At 44.8% G+C, this 22,622-nt stretch overlaps 1 protein-coding gene across 2 annotated transcripts in view; it reads right to left on the reverse strand.

The window, feature by feature from the left end:
- inpp5a (inositol polyphosphate-5-phosphatase A) overlaps positions 1–22,622 on the reverse strand; it is a 153,935-nt gene that overhangs the window by 45,996 nt on the left and 85,317 nt on the right. For both annotated transcript variants that reach the window (XM_030106190.1, XM_030106191.1), the window contains exons 6-9: positions 22,489–22,592; positions 13,043–13,095; positions 11,118–11,237; positions 149–233 (exon numbers count right to left, since the gene is read on the reverse strand). In XM_030106190.1, the coding sequence (XP_029962050.1) occupies positions 149–233; positions 11,118–11,237; positions 13,043–13,095; positions 22,489–22,592 (362 nt within the window). The remainder of the gene's footprint in view (positions 1–148; positions 234–11,117; positions 11,238–13,042; positions 13,096–22,488; positions 22,593–22,622) is intronic.

The raw sequence follows: 22,622 nt of genomic DNA on the forward strand, positions 1-22,622 counted from the left end.
TGCACATAAAGACTCTGCATTACCAGGATTCTGACAGTAAATAACCATGAATGATTGTGGCAAATGAGCACAAAATTGTGCACATATGTATACATGCACTGCAGGGCCAGTCTACAGCGAGTGTGTGAGATGGAGGAAAAGAACTCACCTGAATAACTGGCTTAGAGTCCAACCTGAAGTTAAAGTCCCCAAAGACGAAGTATGGCAACCTCTCATACCGGTCGTCCGTGATCCTGCCAAGAGAGGAAATCAAGCCATGAGAGCAAGTAAAGCAGACAAAAAACAAAAGAAAGACAGAGAAAGACTCCATCAGCTGGCCAAATGCTGTCCTGCTGCCATCTGACGGTTCCCCTGACCCCAGGCTGCTGAGTTCATGAAGGCCACAGCACCACCTGCTGGTCTCAACCCTCACTTTGGAAGGGGGGCCCTTCCAAAGTGCTTGCTGATTAAGAAGTGTCTTTTTTCAGCTGAGATGCCTTTTAAACCTCCCCACACTTTGAACAACTACTCAACTCAACACGCTTATCTAACATTACGGCACAGCCATGCGGCTAAATTGAATGAAGAGCAAGCTTACTGCCAGTGACCTTCAGCGCAGTGTTTTCCAACCATCTACTTTCAGAAAATCCCTGAAAATTCGCTGAAAAGTGTAAAATTCCCTCATGAAATCAAATTATTGATTCATCAACAGTTAAATCTGCTGTGTGTGACTGACTGAACACCAGGCCTTTGTAAACCCATCTTTTGGAATTTTCCACAGAGTTGGGCTCAAATCCAATCCGGATTGAGAAGTCATACAGGTTTGATGGCTAGAATTGAATATTTGCAGCTGACATAATTCACTTAGATTTCTGGGGAACTTGGAACATTTCTACATTTAAACCAAAAGAATAGAACTGAAACGGGATAAAGTCATCCCAATAACACTGATTCACTCTGTCAAAATATATTCAGTGTCTTTATTTCCTCTATGGGACCGTGCAGGATGGAACCTTTTCTATCATAACTACAGATTGATGGATGACCGTTAAATAGAGTAACAAATGGGAGGATGGATACAATGATAACAGAATGAATGAAAAGATACATGGAAAGATAAAATGATGGATAAAAGACCTGAGAGACTTTTGGATGAAAGGATGGATGTCTTGACTGAAATTTTCTCAATGCATTTTCAATAAGGATCATAACATTGAATTTGACAATTTCTCGTCATTTAAACTTAAAACACCAATATCTTGCGGTTATAAATGTTTGGATGTATTAAAGCCTACTTCATGTGTCTTTCATGTTCTTTTGTATCTTGTCTACAGTATTTGCCCGTGTTGAAAGGTGCTTCCTACCTGGCCAGTCTGGAAACCTGACCGGTTGACAGATTTAAACCCAGGCTAAGCAGTACAACCCGACGCCGCTTGTGGTGCCAGCGTTTTAATGCACTGAATACATTTGCTTGTTTAAACCCGAGAGGACACTGTCAGAGGACCTCAGAGTCTCCGACATGGACGACTTCCAAATCCCCAGAACTTCACCACTGTGCCGGCATCCCAGTGCTTAGAGAGGGGGGGAAAAAAGGCACCTAAGCGACATATAATTAACTCATAAGCCTCATCAACTACTTAAAAGGGGCTCTTTCTCAGGAGCAAGGATTGGAAATTAAGGTAGATGTAGTGCAGGCTCATGGGTAATTAATGATTTGGGATGCTTGGCTCGCCATCTCTACTAATCGCTCGGATAAATCTCACCGGAGACTTCCCAGGAGCAGATAACAATATATTTATGAGGCCGTAAAGATGGAAGGAGGCATTCCTTAGCGGTGGGTCTGAGTCTGGCCGGTTGTCGTAAAGCACGGCTACTTCTGCTCTACGAGGCAGAACAGTGAATGAGGAAGGGAAACTATACTGAACAGATGACTCTCCGTTCACTCGGATTAAACAGAAACAAGGCCATCGGCTTCCTGTCCTGTTTGCTTCATCAGGTGGAGCCAAAAACTCAGAATTTAATATGCAACAATAACGTTTATATATTTAAAGGTTCAGTTTGACAAAGTTGTGAGCTTCATTGACTCTTTCATTTCGGTGGTGAACATTCCTGGAGTGAGGCAGACGCAGATTTTCAATTACCATTTGATTAATAGACATATTTTTTGTCAAAATATCTAGAAATCCTCACTATACATATCGATAGTGTATCCCCAATATTCAAATTCTATGACTTATTCTACATATTTGAGAATATGGAACAATTACTTCAGAAAATAATATACTGTATCTTCATTCACAACATTCAGAACTTCCTCAGGTTACAGGTAGGATAGTTAAGGGTGTCAAGATTGATCTATGAAAATATATCTATAATCTGATGATACAAAGAAAAATGTAAAGTTTGTTATGTAGCATCATAACATTCTCCGTAAAGTTTCATGAGAATCTATTTTCCATAACATCGCAATTGAGTTGCTAAAAGGTAAATTAAACCAAATTAACATAAAATCTAAAGTTTTCTTGATTTGGTGTCTCCTAGCATAATGTTACAGTGGTATTTTCTTTAATTCCTCACATTTGAGTTTGGAGAGAGGAGACGTTTACACACTATGGACAGATTCCCATGGGCCATCCACCGCTTGACTGCTCAGTTTGGATAAAGATCAGTCTTTGAATTTCAGAGATGATAACTTTGATTGCTACAGAACAAGAACGTACTAAAATCAGAGGGATACTGTTGAATTTTACAAGTTTTTTTTTCTGAAGTATCATCAGCATATGGTACAATATCAAAATATTATAAAACCTCACATTGTGTAACTGAAGGATTTCTTCCTGGGAAACTGCACCTATGGCCGCTCCTTTAAAATTTTCAGGATGAGAATGGTAAGACTTTTAATCTTGGACTGTCTTCTTCTGCTGCATTACATGTGAAATCCAAACAGATTCTGTGACACAACGGCAGCTACAGATGACCTGGTACTGCAGCCGCAGACTGCTGAAGGCCCCTGCTTTACAGGACCAACAAAAACAGCAGGTATCTGGTTCAGCAGCTATAGGGGGCATTGTGAGAGGTAACGTGTCCCATAAGCCAAGCAACAAAGTCTCCTATAAAGTGACGAATTACACATCGGTGTGTTTAAAACTAAAGTTGCGCAGACAGTGTGTGGATGCGGTCGCTCATTAATAAACTCAAGCCAGGACTGATGTCTTTAATGACCTCGCAGCCGGGTGCTAAGAGACTCGGCTCTATTCAAACAGGGTTAGTGGTCAGTTTATCCCGTCGGCTCGAATGGAGGGCAGTAAAGTGGCGGAGCACAGGCGTCAATGCAGCCCTTACAGGCGTGGGAACTCCAGCGCTCGGTGCGCCAGAGGAGGAATTTGCCACGTCTTAGGTCGGGAGTGATGAGAAACAATTTAAACAAGAGTCCGGGCTTTGAGTCCGTCCAGAGCTGAACATGCACCGACCGCACAAAGAGACAAAACAATGAAGCGTTTAGCGAGAAAAGACAACAGAGTGAATGAGGCGGTCACTCTTTAATAAGAATGGATGAAGTCAGAAGGGAGGATAAGGAGTAAGAGAGTGTATGGGTGTTCCTCCAGAGCCGGGGGTCTTTCTCCTGCTAACAGCCATGTCTAATACCCGCAGCCTGGCTGTTTTGTCTGCCGCTCCAAGGTATCAGCCACAGGTCAGAAGGTAACACTCTGTTTACACGATCATTTCCTAAAGCACTCATGGTGACCCGCTGGTGTGAAAGTTGACTTTTTTTTCCTTGGCCTTTGTGGGGGGCAGCGAAGAATTGCAACATTAGCTACAGCTACTGGGCGTGAAAAGGGGCCTGAGGGTGGGGGGTCCGAGCTCCGGGGCGAGGGCTCCATGACCCTAACCCTCAGCGGGGGCCCCACGCCCATTAGCCTCGTCATCACACTTCATTCAGGCAAACTGTAACAGTGTCAGTGACATTCTCCCACAAAGACGCACTCCTTTACACAGTCTATAAACATGCTTTCTCCTGGCCAATTCATCGTGCGGTGACACCCCTGAAAGAGCCTCTTCACATGGGCTGTTCTCACTGAGGTTTGGGCCGGGATGGGGTTGGGGGGGGCTGCTCTTCGACGGGCCTTTCCAAGGAGGCCACACAAAGACTGGGGTCAGACGTTAATTTATAACACGGCCCCGGATTCTGCTCCCAGGCTCCTTAAACCATCGACACAAAGACACTAACGCATATTTTTATCTTTCAGATTCCTCATGCCCACAAACACACCACCGCAGAAGCTAATTGACAATGTGAAATATGAGCTTGGGAATCTCTCGATATTATTGCAGGCAACACAATATCATCAATTCACTTGGCTGACACAGAATCACACCAACATTTCAATCGTCCTCCTTTCTAAAAGCCCCAGTGACTCACTGATTCCTGGCTAGATTATATGATGTGATTGACAGCTAAACCGGGCGGTAATAGACAGTCTATGTGGGATTATGAGGGTGAAACTGGGGGCCGTGCCATGGTCATATTGACAAGATGACTTACCATGAGTTGGCCAGTCAGACTGGACATCGCACACAATAGCTGGGGCTGAGCGCAGCCATCTATTGTAAGCAAATGTTGAGAATTCGGGAGAATGTTAACATTGTGAAGAATGTGCTGGTGACGTCTTCCTGAATGGGCAAAGGATGGCCCCTGACGGGACCTTTGACTCTGCAGGACAGCCTCGGCCTCATCCCCCTTCTCCTGCTGAAGCCCCATCTCCTTAGTAACGCCCACCCCGACACCGAGAGCCCCTGCGAGGCTGCCGCAGCGGTCATGCAGAGGTTAAGGAACAAGTCTGCCTTCTGCCAATAGTGCTGTCAAGACGTACTCAAGACGAGGACGGCACCTGCGAGCCGACTTCTGTTTAACGCGGGTTTAAACGAGATGTGGATGAAAAACTGTCAGGGAGAACTTGGTGTGTGAGAAATGAGCGTCCAGGATCCTAAACTGCCTCAAAGGTTCAAGGTTCAATACTTGTTTGAAGAAAGCTGATGAAATAACAGTTTACAACAATAACTTTCAATCTGCTATCTGCAGCATTCAATGGCCAAATAACCTTCAGACAAAACCATGCACCTAACAGTCAGTACCAAAAGATGGACAGATGAAATATCTAATAATGTTTATGAGCCGTTCTCGTCTACAGGTTAGACGAAGTCTTAGTTTAGGCTGAGGAATGAGTTATCATTGAGGACAGAACTGAGATAACACAAGGCAGACAAGGTGAGCCAGTGCACACAAGATTTCTATTATTGTCCTAAAATTTGGTCCCAAACCGTTAAAGTGAAGTCGGGTCATTGGGTCATTGCTTTATCATGTTTTTGAACCACAAATTCTCAGAAAAAAATGAATGTTATCTAAAATATATTCCTGTGACAGGCTGGATCGAATGAATGTGTTCTTCTAAGGGCCCATTTAATATTTAAAGTGTGCACAGATGGCTTCATTACAAAAACAAACAGCAGCACCAACCGATGGCCCAGCGAACTGCATTGTATTCAAAGTTTCTGCCATTGCCTCATAAACGGACAGCGTTTTCAAAATGTTGCCAAGAAAACGTTAAACTTTTTCGGAAAAGAAAAAGCAAAAAAAATGTTTTCACCTGGAACCCTGTTAAGAGCTTCACCTTCAACACTCTGACCATCATGATCACACTATCCTGGTGCAGTTTGGCTTGAATGGACCGTTTGAATGTAACATGCAGTGGAAATAAATGAGTGAGAAGAGCACAACTAGAGACAGAGCAGATTTTTCAGTCCAGGTCAGGGCTGCAATTTTAGATGCATTTGCAGTAGAGTTGTTGGAAATGGTGTTAATGATAATATAATATTGTCTTTGAGCTTTGGGATTTGTTCTTAATCTCAGCAGCATTTTTGGTCATTTATTTCTGGGTTTTTATGTTTGACTTTCGCAATGTAACCAAGAAATGATGTTGAAGTAATGAGGGGAAATATGGTTTGTTGAAAAAACAATCTAGGGCAGTCGGCCTCCATCTGAAGCCAAGTGTATCAAACCATGAATTACTTGCATTCAAACCGTGCAGCCCTTCTTCAGGCTTGTGTTTGGATGCCAGGGTGAAGTGAGGCGTCTATCTGTGATGGTTAAAGGCTGGAATAAAAAAAGTCTGCATTAGATCACCGAGTGTCCTCACAAGGGTGGGAAGACGAGCGTGTGTGAGCGAGGGAAATAAACAGGCCCGCTATGGGCGGAGAGACATTGAGGAAGATTAACCTCTGCTCCGGTGGGCCTCCCAGGGCGAGGAGGCAGTACACTCACACACACACACACACACACACACACACACACACACACACACACACAGCCAAATGAACACGCTCAGAAAACATGTTGCTGTCTGGCTTCTGGAGGTCTGGGCACCCTGAAGGACAAATACTGTTTGACAAAAAAGTTATTGAACAAAACTCAAGTCTTGTTTGTTACACATGTGACATGCAAGTAGCATCGCGGAACACAATTAGCATAATGTATACAAACATACAGCTCGCTCTCTCTCTCTCTAATAAATTCATTCGGGCTTTATGGAGGATCTCCCTGCGATTATCCAGTCCTCCCTCTCGCAGCTCAACATGTCGATTGGCTGGAAACGAGCCGGCCTTTCTCTGCTCTTTCAGCTCGTTGTTCTGGGAAAAGCCTAAAGGGAAACATTTAGATTGGAGGGCTCTTTGAGGCGCTCTGACAGTTGACTGATGACCCTCCATAAAATGACAAAGCATCGCTGTGTGGTGGCCAGTGCGGCCCACTGCCTCCCCATGGGAAACTAATTGCTTTGAATTGTTAACGGCAACATTATTTTTCTGCCAATCATTGCTTTTCAATGCCCCGAAAATGAGCATGAAACAAGTCTTTTCAGCGAACAAAACAGTTAAATGTCCCCAATGTTGATCAAATTAACTTCAGCACAGCGACAATGGACTATATTTGTGTGAAAATAATGGCTGGACACAAAGGAAGCCTTTATGCCAGGATTTCACAGTTGTAATGTAAAACTGTTCTCCCCTGAACCGGACCAGCCACTCTGAATGGGGGGTTGGAAACAGAAACAAACTCGGATACACAAAAGGGATTTTTTTAAGGAAGGAGGAAGAATAAAAGAAAAGGGGGAAAAAAACCTGTTGGTTTTATCTCATGCTATCATTCCACAGACCGAGGCTTCGTGACAAGGCATGGGAGTTTCTACATCGAGGTCAGTACATCAGCCGTCTTGAGGAAATTTAAAGTAAGAGTTCGCTATAAACACACCTTAAGGGACTTAAATATTTATAGCATCACTTTTTACCCCATCTGCTTGTTTTTATTCTGTATTTCATAAAATTCGTTTCTTCTTGGTCGTCTGCACCTGGAACCAGAAGGGCAGTGGTGATGCTGGTGTCAAATTACAAACATGATTGGTGGTGAAAGACGAAGAATCACAGAAAAGTGTGATTTTTAAAGGCGGTGTTCTAAAAGAGACAAATAGCAGTGGGGCTAAAAGAGCTTATTTCAGATAGGAAGTAAATTTTGAGAGTAAAGCAATTGAGTTTTATGAACTGAAAAATCTTTGCTCACAAAGAGCTACTCTATTCAGAAACAAATAAAAACGTGCATCATGTGGCTCTATTAAATTGAATAAAACATTTGGACAAACGATAAAGCCTTTCTTTCACATTCTGTACACACACACAATCAAAGCTCCGACATAATTATAAAACAATGATCTCCCGACATCAAGGGGAGCGGATTCTACAAGGTAAATACGCTCGACGCGGCCCTGAACACAAATGTGCCCTTTCAAAGGACAGGAAAACAAGCAAGGGATGCATTTCAAGCAGCGCTCTGGTTTTTTTTCTCTCTCGTGGAAGTGGCCGACACATCAGCGCAGGGTACACAGCGCGGCTGGGGTTTTTTTTTTTTTTTTTTTTTTTTTTTTGATGTGGCTCAATAGCGGGGTCTGGCTGGCTAAACGCTGTTCCTTCTCAGCATTGTTCCCTCCCGAGGGGCCTTGAAGCACTTTGGAGATAAACACTGTTTAGCAGTTAAAAGAGCCACACAGGAAAAGGCTTATCAGATGTGTTCTCAATGGGCTGTAAGCTGTATTATTACGCCTCGGCCCCAGATAAGGTGGAGGCCGAAGTCAGACCCCCCCCCCCCCACAACCCGCGGCAGTGGGGCTCCGTCCCCGCCGAGGCTGCAGTGTGAGCCGGGCTCGCCGGTCTCAGCTGGCGGTGTGTTCTCCGGTGCTCTCCCATCCCGCAGTGGGAGATTAGAGCTCAGAGAGAGAGGGAGAGAGAGAGAGAGAGAGAGAGAGAGAGAGAGAGAGAGGGATCGAGGGAAGCAGGGGAGTTCTGGCTTTAGAGATTCCCCCCTGTCCCCTTTTCCTGCTCGGTTTCTGGGGGTAGGAGTCAGCGTCGGGACAATGGCCAAAAAGATGGTTCCCAACCAGCCGCTGAATGGGAACACTGTTGGTGGCAGCGCTTCATTCAAAGCCGGGCCCGGGCACATTGTCCTCCCAGATTGCTGGAGGAGAATGGAGTTTGCTGGTGGCTGCCAAAAGGTTAGCAGCCTCTGTGAAAGGACCGGCCCATTATTCACTGCCCTTTACAGAGCCCGAGCACCCTTTGTGCTCCTCCTCCCTTCCCTCCTTGTGCCACCAGCTTTTTCTCACTCCGGTGCTCCGGATCTGCGCCCAATGGCTTCCCCTAAAGTGAGCGAGTGAGGCGCGATTCCCCCTCGGAGTCCACCCCCCCCCCACCCCCTCGCCGAACCGTGTATCTGGAACATATATCCACCGCCGTGTTTTACACTTAACCCTCGCCCCCTTTTCGAAACGAAAGACGCTTTAAATGATACGGCCCCAGAAATGAAAACAAGGTCCGCGACGCCAGAGGAGTGAGGAGGGAGCGACCGACCAGCCAACATGATTTCTATTCAATCCGCCCAAATAAAGCCTATTTGAAAGTATTTACAGCAGGACCTTTGCAAATAAATCAGCTGTAAAAGCACGATGAAAGCCGAGAAAACACAATCAAAACGCTAAAAGGCCGGCAACAAACAGAGGCCCTTTTGAAACTTCATTATGCCAGTAAATCCAGGTAAGTTACAATGTAATAAAAAGCTGCAAAAGCGCCTATATCCTTAAAACGCTTTGCTGTCCATTAAAGAGCCTTCTTTTATCAAATCAAGAGCGGAGTGGAGGTAAAATACGAGCTGGGATAGAACGCTTTAGAGGGCGCCTCGTAACTCAGGCCCATCAGAGAAGCCCTGTGATAATGTATGCCACCCATATATGCATGTAGTTATTCAAAGTGGAGGTGGAGGGACGCCGCGTCGTGCATTCTTACACCTTTCGAGTGGGAGGTCACCTGCCGTGAGGCTTTTATTCGGTGTTAGCATGGCCAGGTAGAGAGCAGGGGTTGTACCATGCACTCTATCATCCCGCTCCACTTGCAAATGGATATCCCATAAATCACATTAGTGCTGCCTATGAACGGATGAGCTCGGCCTGTTTGTATAGAGCCTGGATTCACTCAGCCCAGAGCGGAGGGAACCTTTACAGTTACGACGCATACTCCAAAAGGACTGCCTGTAGGAATTCATTACACATGTTTGACGTGTGCTTTTTGTGAGCATCATTGGACAAATAGTTCAAAATATAGTTTAGATTATCAATAAAAAAACATCAGAGAGCAACTATAATCCACAGCAGTTGTTTCAAGAACAGCAGTTTTGATACACAGAATCCAGAATGTATTTTTGTTTGACACATAAACACCTGAACGGGTTTGTACACTGTATGGAGGTCACTGGAGTCCAGTCAGGAAATCGGTTGAGGTGATCAGATCTCTGAGAGCTGGTGTGTTATTCTCCTGGAAGTATCCATCAGGTTGATGGTAAACTGGTCAGAAGCAACACAATTCAACTGACACCAAGGAGCCCAAACTTTGCCGAGGAAATATCTCCCACACTCCCACATACCAGCGGCAACAGAGGAAAACACCTGACCCTCCTCTACTGTCCAGTACCTGGCATTAGCACACGTTTCAGTCTGGTGTGGTTCTAACGTCTGCTGTAAATCACGGTTTGACAAGCTGTGATAGAAACAAGCAGATACAGATCTGGAGCAGCAGTTCTCACTCTGCTTCCAAACCAACTCTCTTAAAAGTTGACCAAAGATCTGGAATGGAAAAAGTGGTCAGATCGTGAAGGTGCTGTTATGTGGCAGACATGTGATTCTTAAAGTGCTTCCACGAAGAAGAGAATAATTTGATGGCTTTGACTCCTTTCTCGTCTTGGGGCATTTATGTTGTGACCAAATAATCAGCAGGGAAGCGTAAACACAGTCTTAATGGGTTAAAATGACTTTACTTAATTGGTATATATGCACTGATCAACTAACTGTAATCCACTGGATAAAGGTTCCTGCTTCATAACAGACTCGTGTTGTGGAATTTTTCATCTTTTTAAGGTTTTTCATTTTCTCCATCGTCACTGCCGAGAGGGTAGAACTGTAACTCCATTAAAATTGGGATCAAAGCCTCCGAATATCCAAATCCTTCCCAAAACTAACTTATTCGGCTGTTCTCTTTTTTTGGACACAGTGAAGGTTTATGAGTTTTACAAACAGATATGAGGGACAGACCTGGTGAAAAAAAACTTCTGACATTTAAGTCAATCGAACAGTTTTTTTTTTTTTTTTTAATAATTATATCAAACAGCACAAGACAGGAATTCTCCCCAGCTAACAATAATATTGGGGTACATTAACAACATGAGAAAATGCCAGAAGTTACACAGAAAAAGCTGATAAGAGAGATTTGAAAGTGCGTAAAGTGTGTAGCGAGTAAGACGCCTTGCTTCTACAAAGGGATGTAACCCTGCTGGTCAAAGCACCAAATCCCAGCAAAACCTCCTGGGCTGTGTCTCCCCTCCTGCTCAGCCTGCCTTTAAACGCCCGTCACATTATCACCGCCACTGCTGCCAGTCTGTGTGGCGACTGGAGAACTAGGCCAAGACGGTTTTCCTTTCTTTCCCAGTGTTTTCTCTCAGATGGACTTTAGAACGCAGAACTCGAGTGTTACTGAGCGAAACGGAACGGTACCTGTCTAAAACGAACTGCAGAGCCCTCTGCCTGCTCCTGGAATAGATCGAGGGGCTTTTCTCCCAGGCCACAAGGTTGGAAGCGTCGTGGAAAAGGTGGATGTTGACCAGATCGAAGGCACTGGAAAAAGAAAAAAAGAAAAAGATGCAGAGATTCAACAAGCAGCTCGCACACACACAATACAAATAATGGAATCATCACATGTTTTAATCAGTAAACAAAATATTAATGAATAAAATGATTAAAATCCAAAATTATGTAATTCTGTGTGAACTCAGCTAAATCCTCCAGACTAAAGTCTGGTTTACATGACGAGTCTGACTGAAAATGGAAACCTTCCACTGCGTTTTGCTCAGAGCCACTGAAAATGTAACTTTTTAAAAACGACTCCCAAGGTGGACATCAGGGAAACCACTCCGTCTCTGTGTAAACGGGCAACATTTCTAAAACGCTGCATAGTTTTCAGCCTTTCTCCCTTTGTCTTTTAAATGGATGTATTTTCAAAACATTGCCACGTAAATGTGAAACTTCTCTGAGACAAAGATCCAAAAGTGAATCGCTTTCACTTGAAATGTTGTGTAAACAAAACTCTTGAATTATTTTTACTGAACCTAGCTTATGAAGGTTTGTTACTTTGGAGATAAAGAAACTCAAAACCTTTGAGGGTATCATAAGTCATTACTAATAAGTTAACACTTTATTGTAAAAAGTCCAAGTTTTAATTTTTTGAGAATGAAAATGACCATTTTAATTTTAGTTTTACTATAGTACATTTCATACCACATGATCTACTTTAAAAATCACAAGTTGCCTCTGAAAAAAGCCACAGTTTAAATTGAAATGCAAAACCTTTTTGGAATTTTAATTTGCAGTGTTTTCAGCACTGAATTAGTTTATCATGGAGTGATTTTTACATACAATGTCTAAGGAATGTTTCTTTCTAAACCAAGAAGATTTATCCATGAAACATTAATCAAAGCTCTGCTATTGACAATAACAAATAATATTCGGAATAGTTTTTAAGAAGGACACTTTTGTATGTAAGAGAAAAAGACTAAAGAAAAAGAAAAATGTGTCTTAAATGATTAAACCAAAGAAACAACATAACAAGTGAGTCAGGGGGAAAAAGGTCTTGGAATGTCTCTCTGTATGTTTGGACTTCCTCTGTCTCTGATTTTTCATGCATGAAGCCACAAACCCTCTATCTGAGTAATAAAGACTCTGATAAGTCAGAGTACAGTGATGAACTCCTCCCAGCTGATCTTATCAACCCAGTGTTTTGTTAGCACGCCCTCCCCCCCCAACAGAGGATACGATCTTTATCTCCTGGGGGTTATTCTGCAGCGACACCCGGAACAAATGAAATCCAGGCCCGGTGCTGACGATCTGCCTCTATCCTGTCTCTGATCTGATCTCCCATTCTTCGGCGGACCCCCTCTCTCTCTCTCTGCCTCTCTCTCTCTCTCGTCAAACGTCATGCTCCTATTAAATGCTTACCGTTTCAGCTCTTTAGTTCTCATGTCATCCCTCTATTAGATTACAATCCCCATGTCTTCCCTCCCCCCCTCCCCCCCTCCAGCTCTGTACACTTGGACTGAGCGCTTGTGTTCAGTCCCGCGCAGGTTCAATTGCAAGTAATGTTTTTTGTCATCTGTCATATGCAACTGCTTGACGTAACGCGATTACGTCTAATCGAATCCCCCGCTGCTCCCTTCTCCTGCGGCACGCTGTCCGGAGAGGATTCAGCTATGTAGCCCCCCCCCCCCTTCTTCCTCCCGCTGTTTTCCTCCGTCTGCCCTGCAGCTGGCGGCGGGCGAAGCCGAACGTGACCGGACGCCGCCGGGTCTTCATTCCTCCTCACACAGATACAGTGGTAAAGATGGAGCATCGATGAGGTGGGACAGAGAGCCATTAATAAAACTCACCAGTCAGCCAGGGCCCATCGAGTTCTGATGAATCCCTTTCTGGACCACTTGGACTGCAGAGACAGAGACAGACTCAATTTAGCATGACAATGGTGGAATTCCACCAGGGCTTCACTGTGTCAAGTGAAGACGTCCGCAAAACGTTTCCTCCACATTTCCTTCCTTGAATTAGACATTAAATTCAGACAAACATTTTATCAACGTACGAGACACTGCCATAAAATTAAGAGTGGCGCCAGAGCGTTTTCGAAAAGTTCCACCTTGCGTTTACAGAGGTTCAGTCTGACTCAGATATCTGGCATGTGGAGGAAGTGGGAGGTAAAAGCATCCTCCGGGTTCGCAGCTGTTTCCCAACCTGAGGCTAATTATCCAATCTCAAGTCGAGGACGGCTCTCAAACAGCACATGATTCACTGTGAAGCCGCTGATTAAACGGCAGACTAATTGATACTGCGAGTGTTCTCCCTGTGAAAGGAGAAATAAGTCCTCTTTTCTCCCCTCAACCTCTCTCTCCCTCTCCTTTTTTTCTGCTTATTGCTCTCTCTGATGCTCCTAATGGGGAGTTAACTGCAGTGATGAATAAACTAATTATGGGCCAGGTCACATAATTACAAATTGACTAATTTTATTTAAGGAAAAAAAAAAAAGCCTCAGATGCAAATTAAAGGGCTAAGAGGTATTTGATTGCGCCTCACATCTTTCAATCTGCATTAGTACAAGATTAACTGTATCAAATTGAATTACATTAGCATACTTGGATTAATCCATACTGGCTCGGCAGGATGTATGGGCCCAATTATAACTCACTGTCCCAATATTGTGACTTTGAAAGGAGCAAATGGAATTAGATATGAGTGCGGCAACACAGACTGACCTTCTGCGTTAGGAATTAAAAAAAAAATAAATAAAAAAGGTTTCAAACTGAATGAATCCATTAAAGAGAAACAGATGTGGTGGAGGCTAATCACACAGAAAATGTATGCACGTCCCTGCGCATGACAAATCCACCACTACGGCCGGGTGTTTGTGTGTTTGTGCGGGCAAAGTTGAGGAAAGAAAGTGTCTGAGGATGAGGAGGGAGTGTGTGTTGGCTGGGCCTGCTCAGTGCCTGTACCAGCTCCGACTGCCGCCAGAGACGTTTAATCTCGATTTAATTTAAAGAGCCATTAACTACAATCGCAGCATTAAAATCCATCACTTTCCTGACACCCGGCCCCAGATTGCCCCATTTCCTCCACGTATGACTGATTGACCCCTCCTGCCTCTGCTGCGCCGCCGCCGCTCGCTCGCTCGTGAAACACGCGCTCCCGACCCGCCCCGTGCACGCCGGGTAAATAAACACGCAGATTAACGACGCGGGGAAGCAGCGCAGAAGTGAAATGATCATCTCTAAAATCACAATGTAAGTGCTTCCATTGTGTGTCCGGCTGAGACGATCATCTCGCACGATCAATCAAATCGGAGAGGAGGGGAAGTATCTGATGGTGTCATGACGTTCTCCCTGCAGCTGGAGCACAGATGCTGTCCGGCTCCATTTAATGTCCTGCTGAAACATCATCATCATCGTCATCATCATCTGCAGCCCGGCCTCTTAAAAACAAGCCCAGACCTGTTCAGCACTGTTTGTGGGGCCGACTCATCAATGTAATGCACGCTCCTGCCCTTTGACCTCTACAGTTAGGAGCCGAACACAAACCCAGTCATGACCCTCTGGAGGCAAAACTGTTGTTAGTATCCATCTACTCACACATGAGCAGAAGAACTGTTTACTATGACAGTTTTTTTCTTTTTTAAAAACACAAATTAATGGTAGTAATTCCCAATAAGAAAAGATATCCTCAATACCCCAATGACACCCTTTCCCATAATGCAGTCCTACAGCAGTGGTTCCCCACCTGGGGTCTGGGACCCCCTTGGGAGGAGGTCAGGGGTCAAACGGTGGGTTCGGGGCTTTGTCTGCTGTGAGGTTGTCAAAATTAAATCCGCACGTGTCAAATAAAACCATTAGAGGCACTTTGAGAGTGCAGACCAGACCAGTCTGATGACGTTGCTCAGACTGCACCAGCGTTTTGCGTCACTGCACTGATTTTTCAGATCAGTTCTATGGAAAGTGTTTACAGATTTTCTTGAAGCCAAGAGGGTTTTCAGGGTAAAAACCACTTTTGGAACAACTGCCCTGTGACACCCTGGCTTTTACCGGCTATGCCAACTCTTTGTGTCACCCCTACCCTCCACAATCACCACATCAATACAAAACAATGGAAAAGAAGAGTTTGAGACCAACCTACAGCATCCTTTGTTTGCACAATAATGAAGTGAGAGCTTAATAAAAATACTCCATAATAAGAGACAGTATATGGCTGTCGCTGTGAGCATACTTATTATTCCTAGTTTCTCATTATAGCCTGAACAGCTCTGGATGTATGAGCAACTGGAACTCCAATTCAGATAAAAATTAATACCGGAATCTTTGTTAAAGAAAAAAAAGAACTACGCAGTCCTGAGAGAAAGTTCTGTGCTTTCAATATGTATATATATTTATATATTTTATATATAATTAGAATGGTGACATGTGGTGTAAAAATACCAAGAACATAATTATTTCTGCAGTCATTTAGTCCTGAATAGTCCAAAAAGGCCAAAAAAAAAGGAGAGAAAAGTCTTCGCTTTTTAAACCGTCCTCAGTCCACTGGTTTTAATCTAAAAGTCGGTCCTCGCAGTGATAGCTGGACGCGTATTTACACATCGTGATCTTTTCAAACGTACCAGTTGGTGATTTTAAACAGAAGACATATCCGGGTAGAATGGCTGGGTCACGTCTAATAATATCATAGATCAGGTGCAGCGGCTATAAAGAGTCACTGGGGAGCGAGGGTGGGGGGGGGGTCCTGCTGGGGATGGCGGCGGCGGCGGCTGGTGGGGTTGATGGCTGGAGTCGGAGGGCAACGGTAAAAGGTCGCAAGGCTCGGGGTGACATTGGCTGACCTTCCACAGGTCAGTGATGGCGTCTCCGCCCATGACAGTGATGAACGGCGGCCGCGTGGAGGAGGGGCGGGGCGGCGGGGGCAATCGTTGGATGTTTGGTAATATTACGCTGACTGACCACCATATTGCGGACACACACTTACACACACACACACACTTGGAAAGAGAGTGAAAAATATGAATGGAAAAAGATAAAGCGGGAGGAGGAGATGAAGAAAAAAACATCAGATTGACTAAAAAAAACTACGACATGAACCTCTGGCTGTGATCATTGGAAAATTACCCCCCCCCCCGACGAAATGTCATATGTGACACACACACACACACACACATATATATACAGATACAGATACTCACATCCATTGTCTGAAAACACCCTCCCATCACAGTGCTGGTCATCCCGTTTGATTTTTTGACCTTTCTTATATTTCAGCTGAAGCTCGACCCCATAAATAACATTATGGTGCCCCCCCCCCCCCCCCCCCCCCGGGGGGGGGGGGGGGGGTTATAGAAAAGTCTAGGAGAGGGAGGTGGCAGATGGGGGGGGTCCTTCACAAAAGCCGTGTGACAGAAATGCACTGTGAGTAATAAGTAATACACACAAACGCTGATTGATTTGAGCCCCAGCAGACAGTCGCATTTATCTTTATTCCATCACCCAGTGAGGCGGGGGGGGCGAGGCGGGCCGGGGCGGCCTCTTGAACCGCTTACATGACTGGACAGCACATGAACATACATCTGTGTGTGTGTGTGTGGTGGGATAAATATGAACACGGAGCACAGAGAGCAATGTCTGTCATGCAGGTGTAAAAATGGCCCGTCTGAGAGTTGCATTCAAGCACCTTGAGAAGAATCTGGATTTTTCAAACCAGCGTCATTTCCTTCATCTTGCATACCAAAGGAAAAAAAAAAAAAAAACAGGCTTATTCGGGGCATTAGCCCCACTTTTATGAGCTCCCTCCCCGTCCCATGGATCACGCCTGTCACCGTGAGCGGCATCTGTGTCACAGGTGTCTCGTTCGGTGATGAATGCCGAGAGCGTTTCACGAGCAAACGCCGCTTTAAATGACTTCATCTCCTTACCGCTGCGTCCATGAATCAGCGCGTGGCGTTTTACGTCAAAAAGGAGGTAAACAGGAACGAAGTTAACTTTAGTGAAAGCTAGTAAACTTGTGGGGGGTGGGGGGGCAACGGGTGTCGAGCCGACACTTTAATGGACGAGCTCACTGTGCCAAAACACAAACTCGTCCGGATGTTGATCTACAGCCTGTCTGCTATTTTCTTCTTCTCTTTTCTTTTTTCCCCCCCTCCTACGCTTGTGTAAAACAATCAATAGCAAGGGCACATTAAGGTCTGGGTCGTATACTTTATTTATATAAGGCAATGACAAATCCTTATGATGCAATGGCTCCTTTTTTCTTTTTTTTGGAGGCGTGTATTACTGCACCAAACAAATAAATATAAAATTCCCCACCGGGGAGCCGGAGAGATTGACGGAACAACTGGAAACGACAAGCCGCCAAATCCATCACGCCGACCTTTCAAAAGGAATGTGCCCACAATTTTGTCCACTTCCTTCTTATTCAGCATTTCAATTAATGTTTCCTCGCCTTTCCTGGCCGAGCCCCCCCACCTCTGCGCTCACAGCCATAACTCAGAGGAGGATTACGGAAAGAACTCATGTTTTGCATATGGAGAGGCTGTCACTTAAATCAGAATCAAACTTGGGGGAGGAACGGCCGCGAGCATAAAGACTGACTGGAAGTCGTTTGTCCCCATATTATTTTTTTTTCTGACACCGAGTTTGGGCACTTTTGAAAAGCATAAACGGAAAGCCGTGTCGGTAAATGAACAATAAGTGGCTTGTTTACCGCACCACAAGACGTGATTGATGCCATTTGGGTTCCAAGCAGGTTGGACCAGAAGAGGAGAAAACATTACAATAAACCTTGGGGTGATGTAGTAAAGCGTTTTCTGAAATGCCTGACCCAATTACTGCAGTTTACAGTTCAGCTTCTGATTCCGGTTTGAATCCAAACACGTCAACAAAAAGGCAAAAACCAACACAAGACCGCCATGAAGTGACACTGCAGTCGACATTTAGTCCACCAGGCCCAGCATGGTGAAATAGTAAAGGGGTTTCACCTGTGTAGCGCTTTTCCACTGCTTGAGCAGCGCCCAGAGTGATTCACATTCACCCACTCACACACACATTCACACACACCAGTGGAGGCGGCGCTCAGGACCTCCACAGACCTGACGTCTGCACGCTTCCTGCACCGCCACATTTTCACTGCTAATCATATAAATAATTCCAAATATACTGTTCCAAACTGTTCAGAGTCAAATCTGCACTGAACTCAAAAAGTGAGAGAAAAAACATTACGCCGCAAAATACACCAAGATTTCTAAAAGGAGAGCAGAATAACTCTGAAGGGTTTATTGGAAGTGGCTGTAAATCTGACTGAAGGAATTGCCACAAATTTTTATACATTTATTACACATTTTGATGACAAAGAAACGACAAATTCCATAAAACTGTGACTATCAAACTGGAAAATCCTATTTAAAATCAGCACATAAGTAATGAGTTCATAACTGACGGGGTGAGTTTCCACCACTGTACGTTCAGGTATTATAGTGATACTTTCTTGCCTGAACACCTGTAACTTCCACTGCAAGCTACCAGAAGAGACTTCAGAAATGGAAATAAGGACGCGTTCATGTCCAGGAACAGTGTTTACTTCACTTCCTTTGATTCCCTTCCTGAAAAGTGTGGCAGTACCTCGGGGAATTTTATCTGAATGCTTTTAAGCAAAATACCGTAAAACTAACACGTGAACACCACTAGGTGTCGCTACAGTCAGAGACTTCATAACTCCCCTGCGCTGGAAGCTTCTTTAAAGATTTTCAAGAAATGCGTTGTTTGCAGAAACCATCTCGTAATAAGCCAGGTTGATTTAAGCTGATTATCAGTTTCCGCTTATGAACTGAAAATTCTTCAAGATATTTATGTCTCAATTGGCGATCTTGACAAAGTTCTTCTGTTGCTCAAAAGTTCTGAAGGGAGAAAGTTTTGCAAACATAAATCAAAATAGAAAATGGTGCAAATATAAGCAGCAATTATCACTAAAAGCATGACTCATGAGTTAGCATGTGTTGAAAAGTAAGGATACAAGCTTCCATACGATGATAACTATGGCTTGACTGAGAAACTGTAATTTCCACATAAATAAGCACGGAGGTTTAGTTCATCCTTCACCCAACGACAGCCGTATTCATTCACTTTCAAAACTATCCATCCACTGAAATATCTGACTCTTTTCAACACAATATCCCAACAGAGGAAATACTTCAAATTTAGCACAAAGTTTTCTCATTCACCCTCACACTGAGATGGTACACGGGCTCCTTCTAGTGTTGCATAAAGCAACGTCTTATTTTCTGAAAAAAAGATGTTAGAAATACCAGTTATTATCAGATTGTGATTCTCCGAGGCCCTCCAGCACACACACACCGATGCTCACGCCGCCTACGTTTGTGTGTGCAGTGAAGTAGCTACCGGGCACTGAGGTGATCAGGGTACAACTGCAGGTCACTGACAGCGACACTGTAACCCTAAAGGACTGACCCCTGTGGTAGTTTTCTTCATACTGTAATGTCGGCTGCAAGCTTGATGACACATGATTGGCTGAAAATGTGGTCGGGCTCATGAGGAACATCTTAAACTGACCTCACCGACGTCCTCCTGATGTTCTACTGCAGCTGCATGAACAGAACGGGTTGGAGTTACAAGGAGGTCCTCCGCTATATGCATGCTGCTGTCAGACACTTAGCCTACATCGATTTCTAACCTGGACTGCTGGAAGACTGATGTTTCAGCTGATATCATAACGCCAAAATATCTGCTACCTTACCGTCCATGGACTTCCTGTTGCTGCATCTTGTTAGGACGAGTCTACGTGTTTGTTATAATGCTGCTGCTCTATACCATGAGATTCTAGACGGCAAAAACCATCAACAAATGATGAGAAGTAAACATGCCTCCTTTGTGGATTAAATCTGCATGTTCAGGTTCCTTAAAGCGGTGCTACCTGGGAGAGCGCAACCATTAACACGCTGTAAGACGTCAATGGATGTGACTTTGATGGGTGAAAGAGAAAGGATTTTGCATTTTTTTACTGTCCATTTTTGTAAATTCCACATTAAAACAGACTAAGCGACTATTAATATGCTTGACATAATTTTTAAAAAGTCTCCATTATACAGTGCAGGTGGTTATTTTCAGTATTTTGTACAGTCAGGAGTCAAACCACACGTAGCAAAGACAGAGCCGACTGGTCAATGCTTCAACTCTTCCTTCAGGTCATTTTACTGCCGTGAAATTTCACTTCTTTCAATTTCAAAACGAGACGAACAAGCCGAAGACAACGTGCCGATTCCTCCGACGTGCTGCGCCTACGCCTCCCGTCAGTCCTGAAGGTGCACGGGAATGCACTGAATGACATCTTGCTGTTGTTTTAAACACTCACACAAACACCAACCCCCCCACCCCCCCCTTTTCCCTCCTCGCCATGATGTCATGAGCGGTGACACTTTATTAATGCGTGACAGTAAAGGTAACAGACAAGCATCTTTTCTCTCCGCAGCCACTTTGGAGGGGGAGAAACACCCCGACCACATCAATGGAATGAAGCTTGTTTTATTTGTGCAAGAAAAATTAGCTATGAGGGAGTAACAAAGACACCTGCCCCCTCCCCTGTGTTCCTTTTGATACCTTTTAATGGTGTAGTTGGAGTATCCTCCCACATTTGTCACAACAATTACTCCGCACACCGCCATCCAAAAAAGTCCCACTGATTTTGGACTGCTCTGTGCATGCGCGCGCGTGTGTGTGTGTGTGTGTGTGTGTGTGGGCGTCCTGTCCGATCCAAGATCCCCGTGTAATAGGATTCCTCAAAGCTGCAGATGGATGGCAAATCTAGGCGGTTTCATCTACTAAAAGAGGGCATAAATCACGGGCGGAGGAAGCGGGGACGAGGCAGGGGTTATCACCAGTCTGCCTCCCTCATGAGAGCTTTGCATTAAGGCATTAGTGAAATTAATTCATCTTTCATAAGAGGTTTGAGCAGTATCTGTGATCTATGATAACAACCAATTTCTCACTACGGAGGGGCCGGAGGAGGAGGAGGAGGAGGAGGAAGAGGAGGGGGAGGGGGAGGAGGGAGGGAGGGCATGGAGGCGGGTGGGCAGGAGGGAAAGAAAAAAAAAAAAATACTCTGCGACCCTGATAGACTACACAAATCTGCTCTTTTTAAATGGGCTAACATTATCTGGAGTGCTGCTCTCTGGAGCATCATCCCAGATTCATATCCCGGCCGGGAAAGAGGCATAAATCACCGGGCAAAACTTTTCTCATCTGCACCCCTCTCCTCCTCCTCCTCCTCCTCTTCTCCAGCTACACCTTCTTTCTCCCTACATCACTCCCCTCATCCTTCTCGCGTCGCGCCGGGCTTGTTTTTCCTTATTTATTTCATTCTTTCCTGCTCGTCCCGTTAAATGCAGAACAATGCTTCGCCGTAATCATTTTAAATGGCTCCGCTCGCAGCCTCAATCAGCGTAATTGGTTTTAGATCATCTCCGGAAAACCGTGCGAGGGGGGGAGTGTGTGTGTGTGTGTGAAGCTTGCTTGTGTGAATGCGCGTGTGTGTGTGTGTGAGTCGGGGAGGTTGAAGCGGGGTGGAGCCGGGTGTCCCACCGTGTGTGAAAGAGACGGAAATTGGGGGGAAGTGTGTGAAGGGGGCCGTATCCATCTGCTTTGCATATATTCGGCGAGGCGGCCGGCGGAGCATGGTTGACAGATGAGTGGGGAGTGCGGGGATGACACGCGGGCCGCCGTGCTCTTTATTACTATATCAGCACGGCCGGGGGGGGGGGCGGGAAAAAACAGGCGGACGCGGGGCGAGCGGGTGGCGGATCACGCGGCGGGACTTTCTTCTTTACATGATGAGAATTTCAGGGGGATGATTTGATCTGCAGGATTTCCCCACATGGAGAAAATCAAAAGATCCTCAGAGTGTGGAAAAGTACATCCTCTGGCGGATATTAAAAAAATGGAAGGAATTAATGTTACAGATTGTTTCATATGAAGACAGGCTGACTAAAGATCAATGCTGGGAACTTCAGGAGGTCATGGGACTGATTTCCTGCTTCTGTGACTCTGATGATGTAATTCATTCATATCAGTATGACTGCTGAAGATCTTCATTATTTATCGCAGGCCTTTAAATGTCTTGTAATTAAAAAGGGTTCAGTCTGTTTAAACATGTTCATAGAAATGGAGACCAAAGGGGGAAAAGTAGTTTTCAAAATCTAAAAGATCTGTTGATGACGTGCAGGAAAAAAAACAAACGTTAATAAAAAAGAAGTGCTGTTTTTTGGAACATCTTCTCCCAAACTCACCTCTGGATAGTAGTCTTGTGGGAACTTCTCCTTCTCCACCGTAGGAGTGCTTTCTAGTGTCTCCGACCAGGTTTCCTTCCCCACCACCTTCCTGAACTTCTTGGCTGGGAGGGAGGGGAGACAACAGGAGGCTC

The sequence above is a fragment of the Salarias fasciatus genome, chromosome 13 (genome assembly GCF_902148845.1).
Source record: "Salarias fasciatus chromosome 13, fSalaFa1.1, whole genome shotgun sequence".
Lineage (NCBI taxonomy): Eukaryota > Metazoa > Chordata > Actinopteri > Blenniiformes > Blenniidae > Salarias > Salarias fasciatus.